At 42.3% G+C, this 19,423-nt stretch overlaps 1 protein-coding gene across 3 annotated transcripts in view; it reads left to right on the top strand.

Annotated features, from left to right (window-relative positions):
- The window catches only part of SHTN1 (shootin 1), a 53,450-nt gene that overhangs the window by 30,481 nt on the left and 3,546 nt on the right, over positions 1-19,423 (top strand). For all 3 annotated transcript variants that reach the window (XM_015867428.3, XM_032445526.2, XM_085555305.1), the window contains 8 exons: positions 5,530-5,676; positions 5,763-5,916; positions 6,955-7,060; positions 8,812-8,894; positions 10,973-11,082; positions 11,285-11,338; positions 13,153-13,273; positions 13,488-13,671. In XM_015867428.3, the coding sequence (XP_015722914.2) occupies positions 5,530-5,676; positions 5,763-5,916; positions 6,955-7,060; positions 8,812-8,894; positions 10,973-11,082; positions 11,285-11,338; positions 13,153-13,273; positions 13,488-13,671 (959 nt within the window). The remainder of the gene's footprint in view (positions 1-5,529; positions 5,677-5,762; positions 5,917-6,954; positions 7,061-8,811; positions 8,895-10,972; positions 11,083-11,284; positions 11,339-13,152; positions 13,274-13,487; positions 13,672-19,423) is intronic.

Here is a 19,423-nt window from a genome sequence, read left to right as displayed (position 1 = left end):
ACTTCGCTCCTATTTTTCACTGCTTATTAATTTGTTTCCCTCAAACCATCTTTACCCTTACCAGTGCATAGCTGACGTGTTACTTTATCAGAGACTGAATCTTCCAGTATTGAATGGTAAAAGGTGGCTGTCATTTTACATCACTCAGGAAAAACTACTGTCTTTCTTCACAGTTGTCTGCACTACTCATGGGATTGATTGTGTGCTATGAGTTTGGTTATCTCAGTGATTTGTGTGCGAGCTCTGGAAGAACTCTTCATTGGATGCGTTTGTGACTTTGGGGTTAATTCGTGAGGACTTTTGTGTTACCGTGCTACGTCTATGAGTGGGTACTACAAAGCCAGCACTTGTAGAGCAGCTCTCTCTGCTTACAAGTACCGCACTCTGTGCATTGCCAAGGATGGTTTGACAGAAACTGGTGTCTGAAGATAATTAATTTGCAGTCCAGCTGATTGAACTGGAAATAATAATTAAAGAGAGTGGTTAGTGCTTGAATTCTCCCAAGCTTGGATGTTAGAATTTTTGAAGCATGATCCAGCACTAATATGTTTCATCAAGCTTTTTCCCAGGAACAAGCTTGTGAGATGGTGACAGATTAACAGGTGTATAAAGGAAACTCTTTGGTCTCTCTCTTTTTTTCCCCTCCTGTTTGTTGTTGTATTTTGCTGTTCAGGCACTTACTCTGTTGGGGAAAAAAATGAAGAGTTTCCCTTCTCGTTCATAAAATACTATGGATCATTTGGGAAGAGGGGAGTGACTATTGGCTGCCTGTTGCTGTGCAATGCTTAAAGGTGTGGTTGCAATTGACAGTCAGGTTGGTTCTGTGGTAGTTTGACAGTCTGGGGTTATTTGTTTGCTCATTTGAAAACCCCAATCTGTGAAATTACCGGAAACGCTCTGGTTTTCCATAACTCATACTGTTCTTTGTTAAAGAGAGCCTCATTGTGTACCATCCATGCCCTTGCTATTAGCTGTTTTAGTACTCTTGTCTTTCTGTTTGACATCTCAGGATGGTAATTCTCCATAGGAGCAGATCCGATCCAAGGCAGGAATATAAGCCCCTGATACAGAGTTTTCAGATCGGAGTAATGCTGTGAGCACTTAAAGCTAAGCACGTGCCAAACTAAGTTACCTTCAGAACCATTTATTTGTTGTAGCTTTTTTCCCTGAGTAGTGCTTCAGAAACCTATGAACCCACTAGAACACACAGGCTTTGTAACTCACACTGGGCTAATGTCACTGCTCGATACGTAGCATTGAGCCTGAGTGTAGGGAGAGCATTTCTAGGTCAATGTCCAAACTATGGCTGAGTTTCTTAATGTGCTTTAATGAGGTGTGTCTGTTTATCGACTCTTCTTCAAAAGCCCCTCCTCAACACTAGCCATTGTCTCCTGCTGTAATATTCATATGAAGTGAAGCTCACGAGTCCAGATGTCCTTGGTAATAAGGCTCCATTCAGCAGTTACGAAGTCAAAGTGTGTGTGTGTGTGTGTATGCATATTTTTCCTTATTAGCCACTGAACTAAAATACACTCTTGGACTTGCATTTCAAATCCAGAGTGCCTCCTGAATTCGGAGCCACTTATTGCTCTGTCAAGCCATAATCAGGCAAGATTGCTCTTTGCCCCACATCACATGAAATCTTTCTTACAGCCTGTTTGTTCCCTTGGGGAGATGCAGGTACCTTGATTCTGCGATTCTGCCTCTCTTGGGGACTTAATGCACATACGAACATGGAAATATAAAGCTTCAGGTTATCAGTATTGCAAAAGACATTGGCTCCTGTAGATTATGGCTTATGTAAACGAGTGCTTTACCACACCAGGAGGTTGATTTATTGATTCCTCAGTAGGATGTGGAGGAGATGGAACTGTCCTGACAGGGGTTCGACATCAGGTCCAGCTGGTCAGTTGACTGATCTTGTTCTCTTTTCTGTTTGGGCTTCCATATTTTGTCCCTGCTTGGATATGTACATAGTTTTATTCCTTGACTTTTGCACTTGACTTTTCTTTCACTTTATGCTGCCAGTGATTGCCTTAATATAGCAATGCTGCAGTATTCGGATGTTATTCTGCCCTTCAAACTGCAGCTAAGACAATAAAGTTATTTCATGTAGCGAGTACTCAAATGAGTAGTAGCTGTATAAGAAACATCACAGCACATGGATATTAAAGCATTTCCTTTGGCCTCATTTTGCTCCTGGGAGAAGAGTTAGTTGGAAAGCATCCAGTTGTACCCTCAGCATCGCTTGAATGAGGCTCGCAGTTCCCAGGGACTCGACACTGACAGGGTTGCTTTCTAACTCTTTTCTTTAATTAGGAAGAATTCTTTTTTGTAGCTCTGGTGTAAACAAAAACCAGCTGCAGCGAATGCTTTGTAGGGTAATGGTTAGTGCAGGGTGCTGAGAATGAGGCGTGGCCTCATTGAGGTCAAGGGAAAAGCCTTTATTATTTTCAGGGTTTCCCTTCCCTCCCTCCCCAGTTTTTGTGCAGACTTTTGATGCAGTGTGGCCAAGTCGCAGATTTCAGTTTATATAAACTCAGGGGAAAGATGCACTGCTGCTTTGTACAGCACTTGCAGGGTTGTAAAAGGAAGATGATAGGTGGGCATCCTTTGTGCTCTGCCTTTGGTTGCAGTTTCCGTGGATTCCCCCAGCACTGACTGACGTTTCTAGCATTGATTAGGGATACTCAGCAGATAATTGTCGAGCAGGTGGCAGAGTCGGAACTAATCCATCAATTGGTTAAATTCCACCTGGTCCAAATAATCCTGTTAGTAGCTATTTTGCCCTTTCAGCAGTTTCTTTAGTTAATATTCAGGGTTGTGCAGGCAGACAGGTTCCAACCTCGCTAAAGCGGTAATTGTTTTAATTTAACATTAGAATTGATTTTACGGGTCTCTTTTGTCCCGTGTCAAACACAAGGAGCAACCTCTCATAAACTTGCAGCTGGTTCATCACCAGCTCTTCTCTGTGTTATCTGTTATGACCATCATGTCTGGTTTTGGCCTTTCATTTGGAATGTGCTGGTATGTGAAGTTGCAGGAGTGGGAATCAGTTCTGGAATAGATGGGACTTGCAGTGAGAAATTGGTTGTCACGTCAAAAGCAAGAAGGACTTTTTTACTTTCCTAGCGGAGTCTTTCGTGCTTATTGTAAGAAGAAAGATACTTGGTGTGTCATGGAAGTAACTAATAAGGCTAATTGGAAATGAAGGACTTCTCTTTTCTCAGGTGGCAAGTGAAGGGATGTGAGGTGATGGTCTCCAATAGTGCCGGGGAGGTTGAGACTGAATAGTAGGAAAAATTTAGGGTGGCTCTGAATCGGTGGAGTCTCCATCCCAGGAGAGGGTTTAAGAGACATGAGTGTGGCACTAAGGGATGTGGCTTGGCAGTGGGACTTGATACATCAGGTTGGTGGTTGGACTTGGTGATCTTGAAGGTCTTTTCCACCCTGAAAGATTCTGTGATTTAGACATGTGTGACTATTTTCAAGATGCAGTCACTCTTAGGAAGACAAAAGGTTAAACAAATACAGGAGTTGCAGTACAAAGGTAAACCTTCACAGGTCAAAGTGGGTAGCACTGATTCTCAGCTTCTTTTGCCTTTCAATTGTTCTTGCCACAGATGTGACTGTTGGTTTTGGGATGGGAAACCGATACACCATGGGCGTTTTGGCTCCCAGCAGTGCTCAGTTTATGGTGTGCTTGCTTTCTGTGCATGTTGGCTCTGTGTGGCAGGCTCACTTCTGATGACATCCGTGCAGCTCACCGGAGAGGCCATGAACTGAGGGCAGTGAGCAGGGGCTGGCTGTGATCTCCTGCTGTCTGCACACAGCCCCTGATGATGGCCGTGCCCCAGGCCTGCTCGCAGTGAGCCATGCAGAAAGCAGGGGGAGGGTTACGCTCTTAGCTGCAGTAAGCATGGGCAGTTCACCCCGTTTCATTGAGTAGGTCAGACAGGAAGAAGGCAAGCTCTTTCTCTGCTCTCTGTGTGTTATAGTAAATTTGTTAGGGTTTGTTTTAAAACAAAGCTTAGTACTAGAGCCTGCATTCATTGTTTCCCCTTCATCGAATGCTTCCAGTTCTTTATTGCCTGCCTCGTGGCGCAGCATTGCCCAATGAAGTGTTCTCTATTGGTTTTATTAGTATTAAGGCCGCATCATTTGGCTCTTCCTGGCACGCAGAGTCAAGCAGGATATGTTATGAGTTCAGAGTGGCCATAGGCTTCTCATTCTGCATACCAGAGGAGAGGTGCTTTCTAGAAAGACACAGTTAAAGCGTCTGTGCAAATCGCAGAGCACAGTGTTTGCTCACAAATCTGCATCAGCTGATGGTTCCTTACAATCCGATTGTACTGAAAAAAATACAAATCACCTGGCAGTGTGCAACAGCACCGAGCAGGAAGAAACCATCCGTCACTGTGTAGTACGTGCAGTTTTGGCTGGTGAGAAGTAGTATAGGAGCCTGGCAAAATCTCATGGAACTTTTATACATGAAATACTGCATTTTTTAAAGTATCTACTTGCTTTTGCTGTGCTGTGGAGCGGTGTTTTCACAGTCTGAAGGAGCCTGTGGCTGTTCTCCGCTCTCCTGCTGTAAGTGGAGCTTTCCTGAGCTGTGCACACTCATCTCCAGTCTCAGCGTGACCCAGTCCCTGTTTCTGCTGTAAGAACTGAAGCAGCTGAGCTTTGCAGAAGTGCAGATTGCTGTTTGCTGGGCACCTTCTTGCTACCTGGAAGAGACATCAGGATGAAGAAGAAATTCACCAAGGAATTTGTAGGGACAGGAAATAATTCTTCTTCTCCAAGTTCCTCAATAGACTGCAAGAAGCTGGTTTTCTCTCTTATGGGAATCTCACATGCTGATGTGGGTGAAGCCTAGGAAAATATGTGATATTTGTATCAGTGTCATGCCTCTAAATGGATGGATTTTTTTCCTCATGTATCCATTCCCTGGATCTACAATATAACCGAAAAAGAGAAAACATGAACTTCAGCAGTCAAAGTCTGAAATGGATCTGAGGGCAATTACATACACTGATTAATCAAACATGAGCTGAAATGCATTTCCCAAAGACACTCCATCATGTACATACCCAGGTGATGGTGCATTAAGTGGGCTGCATGCCAAGGTTGGCTGACATGGTTGAGGAGATCGCTTGTGAACTCATTGACTTTTATTCCTCCACCCTGAATCCCTTTAATCTTCCCAGAGTCCCCAGAACCGGGTTGTTCATTTTTCCAGGAAATAAATCTCAGATACTCAGTTGAATCCCTTTTGTTGCCATCATGCAGGTAATAGAGTTGAGGCAGAGCGTTGTTCTGGTTCCTTTCAGTTGAAGCTCAGTTCTTGTAAATTTTACTCTCAGACTTTCTTTTCCCTTCTTTCTCACCGCCTTTTCCTTTATTCCTGCTGTATTAACTCAATATTGACTTTGTTGCTTTCTTTCCAATTATTTCTTTTTCTTTCCAAGATAGCATCAGACTTTGCTTAACTGTTGTTTTTGTTGGGGCTGGCTGTTTTTTTCACAGATGTTTATTGAACAAAACAAGATGAAAAGGCAAAGCCAGCTGCTTCTGCAGAATTCTGCCCCCGATCAGCAGCTTCTGAAGGCGCTGGATGACAATGCTAAGCTAACCCACGCGTTAGAAGAAGAGAGGCTTCAGCATCAACAAAAGGTAAAACTGCTTCTCATTTCATGCAGAAATCTTTGAAAGCTTCTTGAATTGGAGGATGAATTAATGCTGTGGTTTGCCAACTACAGGTCAAAGAATTAGAAGAGAAGCTAGAAAACCAAGCACTGCATAAGGAGATTAGTCGCCTTAAACAGCAGCTGGAACTCTTAGAAGAAGATAAAAAGGAACTAGAGCTTAAATGTCAGAACTCTGAAGAAAAAGCAAGAGACCTAAAGCATACAGGTAAAACTGTGTAATGAGTTTAATTCTAGAGGTATAACACAGCTCCTGCTGTGCGTAGCCTTGCTATGAGGACTGTGGGCCTATGGTTTGTTGATTTGATGGTCTTTGTTTTCAGTCCTTTATTCAGCTGAAGGCCTAAGCAGGTATTGGTTTTAAGTTTGAACCCCAGTCAAAGTCCCAAATCCTTTTCGTAAGATAAATGAAACATATTTCTAAGAGCAGTATTAAGCTTGTTAGCAGTGTTTTTTGTTGGAGCTTTACATTACCCAGCCTTAAAAATACACTGAAACAGCCTTTTCTCAACTGTCTTTGGACAGATCTAAACATCACAGCAGATTTAGTCCTTCCAGATTGGTTTGTCTTTCAGAAGGAATTTGTCAACATTAAGTTTGTACCTGGGGTTTAAAGTCACTCCGTTATTTATGCTTCTTACTTTACCATTTAAAGACTGGAATTTCAGTTTGAATTAATCGTAATGAGAACTGAAGAGTTCTATGCAGAAAGTGGGATAATCCCATTCCCCCTCAGCTTGAGCTGTTTGGTGAGGAAAAAAAGAAGCCAAAGTCCATCAGGAAGACATGATATCAGTTTCTAGCTTCATCTTTGTTAATTTCTCTCATCTCTTATTTAGTTTGTTATTTAAGGCTGCATACGATGCCATTCTGTGTTTTCTGATGTACACTGAGGACTCATTCAGCTTCCATGGAAGTACAGGAGGCTGATGTGCCTCAGACCTCATGTAGATTGCAGTAGTGTGAATGTGATAAACTTTTATCTGTCCTGAGATTTTACAGAAAGAATTCTGTTTGAAGAGTGTCATTTTAGTTTCAAAAGTAGCCCAGGTTGCATTAAATGGTTTAGTGTGATTTCTGTGCTATTAGGAGGCTGCTGAGAGTAGAAAACATTGCCTGAAATAGGACTTCCTAGCAACTGAGTGGTTTTGGGGTTAATTAGTAGCTTCTTTTGCTTAAGCCGTCAAAGTTTTTAGAGCAGATGTGAGAAGCAGAGTCCTCACTCAAGGTTTTTTCTCTTGCACAGTTGATGAACTTCAAAAACGAATACACCAATCTGAAAATCCTGCACCTCCTCCTCCACCGCCACCACCGCCCCCTCTCCCTCCTCCACCTCCTCCTAACCCCATACGGTGAGTGCTTAAAGAGTCAGTGCTCTTCACTGAAGGATAAGTTGGAATACAGAATATCTCACCAGGAAAAGTGTCTTTAAAAAAGGAAGGTTTTCTGTCTGCTCTGAGTTTTATTCCTTCCACTTTGCAAGCTGGACACTCTGTTCACTAACAGTCTTGCACCCTGACCAGTTGCGAACAGTGTTTGTCTTCCCAAACCTAATCTGTTGTCTGGACTGTGACTTTGGATGAGGAGAAACACCCGTCTCCTCTAAATTTAGGCAATGTTTTTTTTATTCACCTGATAGCTGTAATTACAGACTTGTGAGGTGCTTGTCTGAGTCTGCTGCTAAGAGGTACCCCTTTGAACTAGAGGATATCTTGGATGATAACTGTTGTCCCTTCCTGTCAGATAAAATTAAGATTGAAGTTTTCAAAGTACCATAAAAGAAGTGGGCCAGTACCATGTGTTGGGCACTAACCACAAGTAAGTGGAGTCCTAAAGCGTTTGGCTTAATTTTAAGAACGCAGCTAACGTTCCTGTATACTTTATATTTGCTTGAAATAAGACACACGCTGCAGTGCACTGTTGAACTGGGAGGAAATAGATATTGGCATCCAATATGTTTTCTTCCATAACAGTCCCCATTTGGTTTAGAAATACCACTTTCAAAAAGTCTTGGAAGTCTAAGAGCTGTCCTTGCTGTGCATGAGTCCTTGTTTTGGGTGATCTTTCCCTCCATTTTATTTATGTATTTATTTTTAAATGGATTCAGATAACCCTTTCTAACCTTTGTATGGGAAGTACATCCAGATTTCTTGCTAACTACTAGATTAAATGTGTTAAGACAAATGGTGAGTGGGGGAAATTCAGACCTTTGTCCATCTTGCTCGTTTTTAAGAATCTGAACTTTTCCTGAACAATTGTGTTAGATCTTTTGCTGCTTTTATCTTCATTAACAAATTCGGTTTTGCCAGCTTCTTTCTCATTAATGTATGGCACAAATTAACTTTTGAGTGATTTTTCTTTTTGAGTCCTTTCCTAATTGGGGTAGGTAGCACTATCCATTTTCAGCCCTGTGGTAGCTAAATCAGAGCATTTCTTTCCAGTACCATAAAATGTATGAGAGCATAAACTATTTCAGAACCTGGGTGCTGGATGGAGCTTTGATGCTTTATCTCAGGGAGGTTTCCCAGCTTCTTAAAGAGCAACGGGGAGTGATAAAGCCCCACTGACACACTGGATGCGTGTAGGAGCATCTACTTGGGCTTTAAAATGAATCATTTCCTTGCCTGGGTTTTTACAGTTTGACTGTGGTGAAGGGATAATTATTTAACACTGTAAGAAGATTACAAACATGGAATTGGTGAGAAGATACTGATCACCGTATTTAAGTGTCCTCCGGAGAATAATACTTCACTTTGATATCTACAGCTCTTCCTTCTTGGCTTTTTTTTCAGTGCTGGAACAGCTTCAATTTGTCATTTGTCACAATGAGACGCTGTCTTTTAATATTCAAATCTGAAGTGTTTTGATTTGTGCCTAATGTCTGTTAAAAAGAAATAAATTTCTCTGGTGCATTTTGATGGGGGAGGCGTTGTGGGGGGTAATTCAGAACATACATCTGCATTCAGGATCTGCTAAATGAGTCTGTTGTAAGTAGCTGTGTAATCAGGTATAAGCAATCTGTTTGTGTGATGTGTTCACAGTTCATTCTAGCAGGGAGTAGTAGAGAACGGAGTGATAGTCTGCAGTTTTCTTTTCCTCAAAGGTCTCTCATGTCAATGATTCGCAAGCGGTCTCACGCCAACACCAACGTGAGCAAGAAGGAGAAACCCCCTCAGCAGGAGTCAGGTATGTCTCACCCTGCCACAAGTCGTGTATATCATTCACTAGATAAAGCTAGTGAAAATGAACTGCGTGTACCAATTGTTATGCAAACACTTGCAGTTGTCAGCATTAACAATCGCTGTCCGTGTCCCAGCATATTCATCTACCTTGCAGTCCAGAACTGTGATTGCAGCCCAGTTATACAAGCTCTGAGATGGCAGATGGTATCTTTGGCATTGTAGCTTTGCTCATGTAAACTCCATCAAGATCCCAAGCAGATTTGCATAGCCCTCTTTAGTTATCAGTTCCCCTGCAGCTGAGCTTGTGATCAACATCCAATGTATTTTTTCCAAATGGATTTTAGTGTGAACAATCACAAACCTTAGGGAAGATTTGCTGTAACCAAAAGGAAGATCCTGTCTTCCTGCTTCTGGGTGTCATGCTTATTAGAGACATCAACGCACTGATTTCACTCACTGATGTGACAGAGAAATGTATCTTATTATTATTTTTTTCCTGTGAGGAAAAGGGTGTTCCTGTTTATCTCAGACTTGCAGGAGCTGGTTGAAATGCTGCAGTTTTTATCCTTTGATCCATATCTCGTGAAATGATCTCTCAGAGCTGACCGTACTGCTAATCCTTTAATAATACTGAAATACTGAAAAACTAAAACAGAACAGTCACGTGCTAAGGTGGCTCTGAATGCAAAATATCAGCTGAAATTGCATTTTATTGTTGTTTAATGGAAGCTGGAATCTTGATAGGTTGATAATGGGAGTTAAGTACAGATTTATAGATGACCATGCATGCTTGAAGTGGCAGAGCTAGTCAGACAAGAGTTGCCAGTTAAGAAAAAAAGCAAGATTTTCACTATTTCTCTCTCATAAAACAGTAGAAGTTCGTTTGTAGCGAATTGCTTGGCTTATTTGGTGCCACTTATGCAAAGAAGGGGGCTAGAGAAGGGAGCCAGGGTGAAATGATGGAGGGTGTAACTGTTACAGAAGAATTACTGCTTACTGATGGTAGCAGTATTGCAAGCATGGCTGGATTACTGGATGGTGGGACAAACATGCAAAAAGAGAAAGGAAGCGTTACCACCCCTGCTTTTTAGGGGAGGAACTGAGAAGTGAACTTGGGCTTGGGGGATCTTTGGGAAATGGTGACCTGCCTGAGAAACAAGGTGCTGGTGTGGGTAAAATGATGAGACGTGACCTTGTGCTGATGAAGAGTCCATCTTATCTTTCAGTAATTGTTAAATTGTGTTCCCTTCGTTTATCAAGTTTCCTTACTTCGAAGCATCGTAGGTGTTTTGATTGCATCTTTTTGTTGATAGTTACAAATGGCAATTGCAGGGAATACTATGAAATTGATGAGCTCTCAAAATCCTACTTTGTTATTTACTAGGAAACTTGAACACTTCTGACCTTCCTTCAGTCACGTGAGCTGCTGCTTCTCCTAATAGTTGAATTGTTCTTGAAATAAAAATAAAAAAGAGGAAAAGTTCTTTCTCGATCAAGTTGTTATATCCAACCCAGGGCTTGTTTTGACCCTCGTTAAGGACTTAGGATGAGTGGTTTCGATCCCATACCGCCAATTAAGCTTTTATATTTGAAACAGCCTATTTGTGAAATGAAAGCCTGACGTTAAATTGGCTTACAATACAGAAACTGCATTTCTATGAATCATCAATAGTACCCTGACAAATGTGAGATCAAAAGTCTATTTAAAATTCTCATTATGTAAGGTACAACGTTGCAGCTTTGAATAGCATCAACCATATTTCTCCGTGTGTTTCTTTTATATGGTCTTTTTTTCCCTTTTTGGTCTGTGACATTGGGTGTCTATTGTTAGAGTGTCCAGAACTCTGAAAAGTTAACGGGTGTTGTTGAGGTTCATCACAAAGCTTCCAGTTTCTCCTGTATGTTATGCAGTCGTGATAGAGAATCTCTTGAAGATCAGCCTGTTTGTTTCATGATATGTGAGTTTGGGGCTGGATAAGGCAAGCAAGCTGTTTTGAAGACTGTTTAACATGGTATTTTCTTTCTGCTAATCTTCTGTAGTTCGTATGTAGAATGTGGTTATCCTCTTTGATGTTGGAACAGGTGAAGAAGTTACGGATCTGAAGAGACAAGCTGTTGAAGAGATGATGGACAGAATTAAGAAGGGAGTTCATCTCAGACCAGTCAACCAGTCAAGCAGACCGAAAACAAAGGTCTGGAATAAGTAGCAAAGCAGCAGTACTAACTGAGCATAGTAGTTCATACGAAAAACAGTTTTCTATAGAAGATTCAAAAGAACACATTTGCCTTGTGTTCCTCTTTTGCTTTGCTCTGAGTTTATCATGGCCTATTTCCTCTGGGCCAGATTAGTAAGCATGTGTTTTATTAACATATGCGTGTTATGTTTATTTACAGCCAGAAACACCAAAGCCCTCTGAAAGTGCAATGAAAGAATTAAAAGGGATTCTGGTGAGATCACTTGTACTTTATATTTCATTGTTTTCTTTTCATGGAGCTGACACGACCTTCTGTGCATAAAAGCTTGTAACTGAAAGTTCTGTGTTGATGTTTTGGTTTGAAGCAGCAGAGCAGTGTATTCTGGTTAATCCCTCAGTCATCCTCACTTTTGACTTCAGTGCTATGGAAAGAATGATGTTAGTCTTGCTGAGAGAACATACATTGGAGAAAGCAAAGCTAACCTGTTAACTGTGCTCCAGGTGTGTACGTTCCTGCCACTAGAGGGGTTGTTGTGTTCTGCATCTGCCATAGGACCTTTGGAGGCTTTCCAGATACTCAGAGTATTTTGCCTTTCTAAGATGGAATATGGTAAAATCTGACTTATGTCAGAGCAGAACACATTCACAGTAGATGAGATTTTCTGATCAGCCATAAGAGCACCTAAATAATAACTTCAGTATTGCATTGGTTGATGCAAGACAGTACAGCAAAGAGAATAACCACTGCAATGCAAATAGCTAATTGGGACTTAAAATCATAATGTATTAAACTGAGTCTTTTCCATCACATTAAAAGAGGAGGAGAAGGGAAGAAGTAATGTGGAGAGCCACCAGATCTGAATGCCAAGCTGTAATTAGAGGGGTGCTTAATTGACTATGGAGGTAAAGAGAAAAGGAAGAAAATGCAACATTGCTTTAAATGGCACTCCATACATATGTGCATTGTTTGCTGTGGTGTGCTGTTTGTACTTTTGCAGGCTCAACAACCCTGCTGAAGGCCCTTTCATTTTCTAATAGCAGTTTCATTTCTTTGATGCTGTATCACTGACGTGGAGGGAGACTTGATTATGTACTTCAGAGGAAGCAGAAGGAGATCTATAGTTACAGTGTCTGACTCGTTGTTTTTGAGTTCTTAAGGATATTTGCAGTGTAAGACATACTAAATAAAACCCAGTTCCTGTCTGCTCTTGAGACCAGTCATTATGCACAGTCAGACAACAAACATGGGGGTGGGATGTGATGGGGTAAACGGTTGTTGTTACTACGCTAATTACGCATTTCACATAGACCTCCATATAATTGTTGCATACAAAGCATTTTTGTTCTGTAAGGCGCAGAGTTTGAGCACAACTCAGTTGCTCAGGTTGCTTTTGTATACGTATGTTAGTACAGACCTGCAGCACAGTGCTCAGAAATAATGTATTTCTCAGTTAAATTTCAAATAGTCAAAGAAAACATGTTGGGAGCAGGATGTATATTCTATCCTGCATGTGTAAAACACTGTTTTAACTTGAGAGCTAATCCTGTGTGTCAGAGAAACCATCAAGTGCATGGAAATATGCTCACATTTATGCCAGATCAACCAGATCCTATGATATAATAACACGTTTTAGTTGGTGCTCAGTGAGTTTTCCAGGTGTGTGCACACCTGAGTACAACACAAGCACACTAAATGCACGGCAAGCTGAGTGAGAGAAGGGTGGCTCTTTGGCATTTTGCTAATATAGGCAATGGGTAGTGTTTGAAGATCTTCTAAATTTTAAAAGGGAAGAAGACAGAGCTTTGCTGCAAGCACCAGTGTTTGTTTATTAGGGGTCCGCAGCATTGTTTCTTAAGCCTGATGTCAACCCTCAAAGGTAGGCAGGTAAGGTTAATCCATAGATAGGGTTTAGATGCTCTCAAACTGTAGGGAGAGTTTTTCAATTCACCTAGGACTGCACTTGTCTTCCAGAAACTCAGAAGGTTGTCGTCACAAAGCAGGTGTGGGAGGTGTGGTGCAGTTTGTTGTATACTCTTAGAGCTTTGTGTGTCTGTTTCTTGCTGCAGGAAACACTGAACAAATCCACTAGTTCCCGAAGCTTGAAGTCCCTCGAAACAGACAGTGGTGAGACAGAGCTGGAACGAGTTCTGCGACGTCGGAAAGTGACCACTGACCAGGACAGTGGCAGTAAGTGCCCTGACTTTCCTACATCTCTACCTGTCCCTGCATTGAGACACTCTAGAAGATTTTCTTTCTCTTCCATAGCGTTGCTCTTTCAGCCATAATGTCTTTAAAAATTACTCTTTAAAATTCCATTTTGATTCCTGCTGGTGACTTGAGTTTTTAAGCCTTGTCTCTAGAACTTGGCTATCATAAGCTTTAAACTTTCTTTGGTTTTTAGATCCCACTGGAATCTTGGCCACGTCAGAATCCAAATCTCTGCCTGTGTTAGGTTCAGAAGCCAGCGGTGTGCAAACAGCATCGAAGAAGAAAGATCTAGAGACAGATTTCAGTTCCAAAGCACCCGATTCAGGTCCTGTTTCCAACCAGCTGAAAGATGTCACAGGTTCCAAAGTTTTGCTACAGTAAGTAAAGTGTGGTTTTCTAGATAGCGTTCAATATCACATCTGTTTAGCTGATGCATTTTGAAAGTGGTTTCACTTCAGTGCTGCTTAACAGGATAAATGTAGTATCTACAGCTCTTTGCAGTGACTCCTCAGGTAATTCAGTCTCATGTGTAGACGGTTAAATTTTTTTGTAGTAAAGCTCCTTTCCTTGTAGAATCTGTGGTTGTTGTTCATCGAGATAAAATGTTCTTCTCTGCCACCAAAAAAAGAAAGACCTCAAGATTTTTTGAGTAGCAAAGTTGAGGGATTTTCCATATCCCAAAGAGCATGTTTAGTTCCATGGGTAACTCCTGATTTTATTTTCTAAGATAGTTTTGGCTCAGTGTTTTCAATATAATAATATTTTCAGATAGAATCATAGAAGTCTTGCTGGTCTGTATGCAGTTGTGCTGGGCGGTTGCTGTCAGAATGAAATGAATGCAGCCTATTACCCTTAAACATCTTTGGATAAAAACTGACTTACCTTGAGATGTCAAAATTAAGGTTCTTCAGAGGAAGAAGTAAAAAGCAGTTAGTCCTGTACTGGCATAGATGGAGAGAGGGGTCTTTTATCACATCGGATTGAGGATCCAAGGTACCAGTTTGGTATCAAGGAGTTAAACCTGCTTCAGGAATACTGGTTTCAGACAGATCTGCTGGAGGACTGGCTTTGTAACAGCACCACCCTCCTTGTGAAGCTGGGCTGTGCTCTTGCTTGGAAGTTCTCCTCGTGCCTGTTTTTATGAGCTGATATTACCTTCACTCTTCTGTGGGTACTTCTGTCATTTATTTTTGAATGGGTGAAGAGCCCCATTTCCTTTCTGTGCCCTGTGATTTTATTTAATTTAAAGCAGCCAGTTTTCAAAGCAGGCTGCTTTTTCCACTCGTGTTTTCCCCTTTTATTTCATCAAAGTATTCTTAGAAGTAGGATAATCTTCAGTTTAATTTAATCAGAAAGACGAAGATTTGTTCAGCAGGTAATTGGTGATGTGAATAATGCAGTTGTATTTGGTTGGGCTGCCGGGAAGGTCCACCCTGTCAGAAAGGTGAGGCTGTTCCTGGAAAATATTGTTTGTAGTTTGTGGATTTCCACAGTTTGGAGCAAATAACCTTCATCAGCAAAACACAGCAACTCCCACCACCTTTTGTCTACCTTTTATTCCACCAAACTAAGTGGAAATTGCATTTGCAAGAAAGGAAATGAAATAATTGCAGGCCCCAAGGTCTTGTAGAATGCGTGGTGAATTGACAGTGAAAAGGATCTTGTGTTGACAGTCACAGTTGTTATGTGTTATAAAAGCGTACGTGAAGCTCAATTTATTTCTCAGCTTGCCTATTCAGTGACATCCTAAAAGACACATTTCATTTTAATTTATCTGTTTAAAGCATTAAAACAAACGTGATGGGCCAGATTCCTCAGTGCTGCAGGGCTGCTTTGCGCCCAGTCACTGGTGTAAACCTCAGAAAGCACTGGGGATGGTTTTCCAGTGGGAGAGAGAAGGTGCCAGGGCACCACAGCCCATCTGCTGGGTGGGCAGGGAGGACTGGAAGTAGCCAAGGTGCTGCTGAAGTGCAGGGACTTTTCTTTGTCTCCTGGGTGCTGCTTGTAGCAAAAGTGAGTAGAGGCAGCCTGCAGCCTGCACGGAGTGTGGTGCTGTTGTGAGACAGGGCTCATTCCAAACAGATGTTGGAAGGAAGTTCATTTGTTGTACACATCTGGCAGCTTAGATCTGTAAGCAGTGTTCTAGGCTTCTAGGCAGCTGTACAGGCAGTTTAGTTTGCGGTGCATTTCTGAAGGGAATCTCCCTGTTGTCCCCTTCTGCTGTGCTCTGATGTGCATCCTGCAAGTGGTTTCAGTGCAAGAACCAGATCCCTGAGTTCACTGTGGGTTGAAGCTAAGTCAGAGATGTGGTGCAGCCTTCAGTGGCTGGCCCAGAGGCCACATAAGAGCCAGTTCAGTGCACAACCCCTGTAGGGTACTGTGAGGACATGGGTGCAAAGCACGGGCTGTTTCTCCCTGCTGCTCCGCTGTTTCCTAAAGCAGTCTGTGTTAATTAAACGAACCGCGTGCGGCTTTCACCAGGAACCCTCCCTGACAAAGGCATACAAAAGACTTATTGTGGCACTTCTCCCTATTCATACCTGCGATAGAACGATGCAGCTGCCTCATCATTTGTGATTCCTTGAAGTCTGACAAAGGTGTGACCTCCCTCAGCTGTTTGCAGCAGTCGAGCGAACCTTTTATGGCACGGCAGAGGATTGCGTGTCTCATAATCCCCAGGTGTCTCTTCCAGTGCACTGCTGAGCTCTTTTGTTTGTTTCCAGCTAGATTTTAAAGTGCAGCTTCATACAGAAAACCTTACAGGTAGTCATGCATGAGGTGTTCGTCTTTGCCACACTGTCCCTTCACTAAGACTTGTGGTCTCAAAGAGGCGGGGTAATACTTAGAAGCATTTAAGTGATACCACCCTTATGCATCTTTGTTATTCACATTAAGTACAGCTGTTCTCATGGAGAAAGAAGGATGTGAACAACACTGACAGAATTTGGCTCGTTGAATGGAGTCCAGGTTCCCACACCAACTTGGTGACAACCTAAATGCTGATGAGCCAGTGAGACTGCAGCCTTTGGTTCAGGCAGGGCTCCGTGCACGATGTGATTGTTGCTGCAGCTCAGTGCTTCCCAAGCATCACCCCCAGCACAATTAGATGGGCAGCTGATGCTGGTCACCAAAAGAGGAATAGTGGAAAAAGGCTGTGATGTAAGTCAGTGTGGTTCACCCTGAGATTCCTGGTATTTGAACTAACTGATGGTAACTCAGTTAATTCAGGAGGAAAACTTAGGGTGCAAACCACAAGGTTAGGGGTAATTTCAGAGCAGGGAATTGCCGGAACATGGGTGTGCTGCCTTGAAGCAGATGGCTTGGAATGTGGGAAGCTTAGGTGTGGCATGATGTGCCCTATAGAGGGACCCAGGCCTTATCTCAATGTTCAGGTAACTTCCTCTGGAAATCATTTCCCAGATGTTTAACCCAGCATGGCAGTAATTCTGTGACAATTGCTTAGCAGATGGCAGGTGACAGTGTGGCTCCTTTGGGAACGCAGAGCATTCCGTGACTCCCTGCAGTGCAGACACAGGAGGGAAAGGTGTGTCTGCTTCTGCCCCGTCTGATTGTTTTTCCTGTTCCTCCCCCCAGAATTTGGTAAATATTTTGTTTCTGGACAGCAGAGACCTCTGAGAACGGTGAACCGCAGAGAGGGTTAGTCTTAATCTCATGATTTTATACAATTAAAGGATTTGTCCTCCTTCTCCTGGCTGTAATCTTAGTACCCCTGAATCATCCACCAGCGCTGCAGGAAGCAGCTCAGCCGCAGTGAGGCAGAGCTACAAAGGTTTTCCAGGGCAGCTTTTGAGCATGGGCAATTTGGTCTGAACAACAAATGAAGGAAACAATGGGATGTTCTGGAAGTTTGAGGTCTCCCATAGTTTGAACTGTTTTAAAAGCTACTGTCACATGTGTTTCTTAGGCACTGCACTGCGTGCTCTGACTCGCTGCAGGCAGAAACTCTTGAAGGTTCCTCATGGAAATTAATTTGCTGATCATTTTTGAGTGTTTTCCAAGCAGTGCCTAAAATGGGAAGGCTTTGCCATGACTTGATCCTGCAGAGCAGTCAGTCTGCAGGTGTTTTCCTCTCGCTGCTGCATGATCGCAGAGGAGCTTCTGAAATGGGGAATGGTGCGTTCTTCATGGACACCTGTTGGCAGACACCGGCAGAGGAAGGAGCCAGCAAACTAATTCACTTGTGTCACTGTCTGCATCCCATGGTAGCTTGCATTGGACAAATGCTTAATTGAAGCCTTTTTCAGGCTTGTAATCGGTGTTTTTCTTACTATTGTTTGGTTTTAGCCTTTTGGTTCCACCTATTGCTGTGTTTAAAAATTCTGAAGTATTCAGTAAACAGGGAAGGATTGATTTGCAGTTTAAGAGGAGTTTTATTTGAAGGACTACAGGTGTCTCAGTGCTCCAGAGCAGGGACCTCACTGAGAGACAAGGACTGTGAATTTGGAGTTGTGCAAATGCTGGCTTTTCTATCAGAGATCCTCAGCCTGGGTTCTGTGCAGAAGACCCAACCTGTAGTTCCCATAATTTCACAGTGGGCATTGCTGGAGTAGATTTAGGGCAGTATTTTCTAAATAGAGTGTTTAAATAAATGAATAAATTTTCTTGGATGGTCCATTTAGGGTTTTGCTTTTGCATGTTGTTAGAAAATTGGATGAGACTTCTTCCAAAATTCTTTTCTGCAATATTTAAATAACATCCTGGTTTCTAATGGAAATATGTTCCAATGATTTCATGAACAGAGCATCAAGGACGGTTAAATCGTAGTAAGGTTATCATCCTAACCGGAGGAAACAAAGAAAATCATGGAATTATAAAAGGCCCGTGTTGAGAAGGCCCACAGTGCTCATCCAGTTCCAACTCCCTGCTATGTGCGGGATCTCCAACCACCAGACCAGGCTGCCCAGAGCCACATCCAGCCTGGCCTTGAATGCCTGCAGGGATGGGGCAACCTCCTTGGGCAACCTGTTCCAGTGCGTTACCATCCTCTGTGTGAAAAACATCCTCCTAATATCCAACCTAAACTTCCCCTGTCTCAGTCTAAAACCATTCCCCCTGGTCCTATCACTTCCACCCTTGTAAACAGCCGTTCCCCCTTCTGTTTATTTTCTACCTTCAAGTACTGGATGGCCACAGGGCAAATCCAAGTCTCAGTCAACTGTCTGATACCGAGTTTGTCCTTTTGCATTCTTACTGTTGGTGATATACAGAAGGCCCAGCAGCACTGCTTCACTAATGATCGATTGGTTATAACCCTTTAATTGCTTTTGATATTCTCCTATCGCAAGCAGTCCTTCTTAAAGCTGCATGGAACTTTGTGTACCTCATACCATTAATCTAAAAAGCATTTGTCCTTTAAATTAGGTTTTCATAGGACAGAGTTTATGTACTGAGTCATAAGAATAGACCTATGAACAGTTACATATGAATAATAGAACTAGGAGCTCAATTTCTGGCTTAAAGCTGTAGTTGGACAAACAGCAGGAGTACTGATAGCAATATTAACAATCTCAATGAGGGAAGAGCTTTTACGTAGGGCCGGACTGGACAAATCTGTCATCATTCAAAGCTGGCTAACTACAGCTATACTAATTGCTTTATTTGTAATAGCAAAAACTGCTCTTTGAAAGAGGGCACCAAAATTACGTTCATTCTTGCACTGCAACTTTGTTATGGCTGCATTCTGCTCTTGACAACTATTAAGCAGGAGCTACAAATCCCTAATAAATAGAGTTAATAATTTCCAACAATACCTCGGCTCTAACAGCAGCACTGTCAGGCTGGAGCTGCAGCAGCGTAAAGGATTTGAAGAAGGGGATGCTCGCACAACGCCGGCTGAATAGTAGTTCTTATTTTTATGCTCAAAACTCTGGTTTAATCACTGGTTTTCTCCATTAAACTACCTTATATCGACATCTTTCATTTTTCTGACCTTTGAAGGTGGTAAATATGATTGCTGTTTTATCCATTTTTGTTATAAATGAAAAAGACTTCAGAGCGTTTGGCCGTGCATCAGTTGTTGGAATGCTGCCATACACTAATGCAGACTCCCCACTGTGAGCCCAGCGAAGAATTATACTTTGATTCACCAGATTGTATTAAATAGTCCAG

Source organism: Coturnix japonica, chromosome 8 (genome assembly GCF_054131305.1).
Source record: "Coturnix japonica strain WE chromosome 8, WE-NBRP24, whole genome shotgun sequence".
NCBI lineage: Eukaryota > Metazoa > Chordata > Aves > Galliformes > Phasianidae > Coturnix > Coturnix japonica.
The sequence above is the reverse complement of the archived record's forward strand: the minus strand, read 5'-3'. Positions and strand labels throughout refer to the sequence as shown.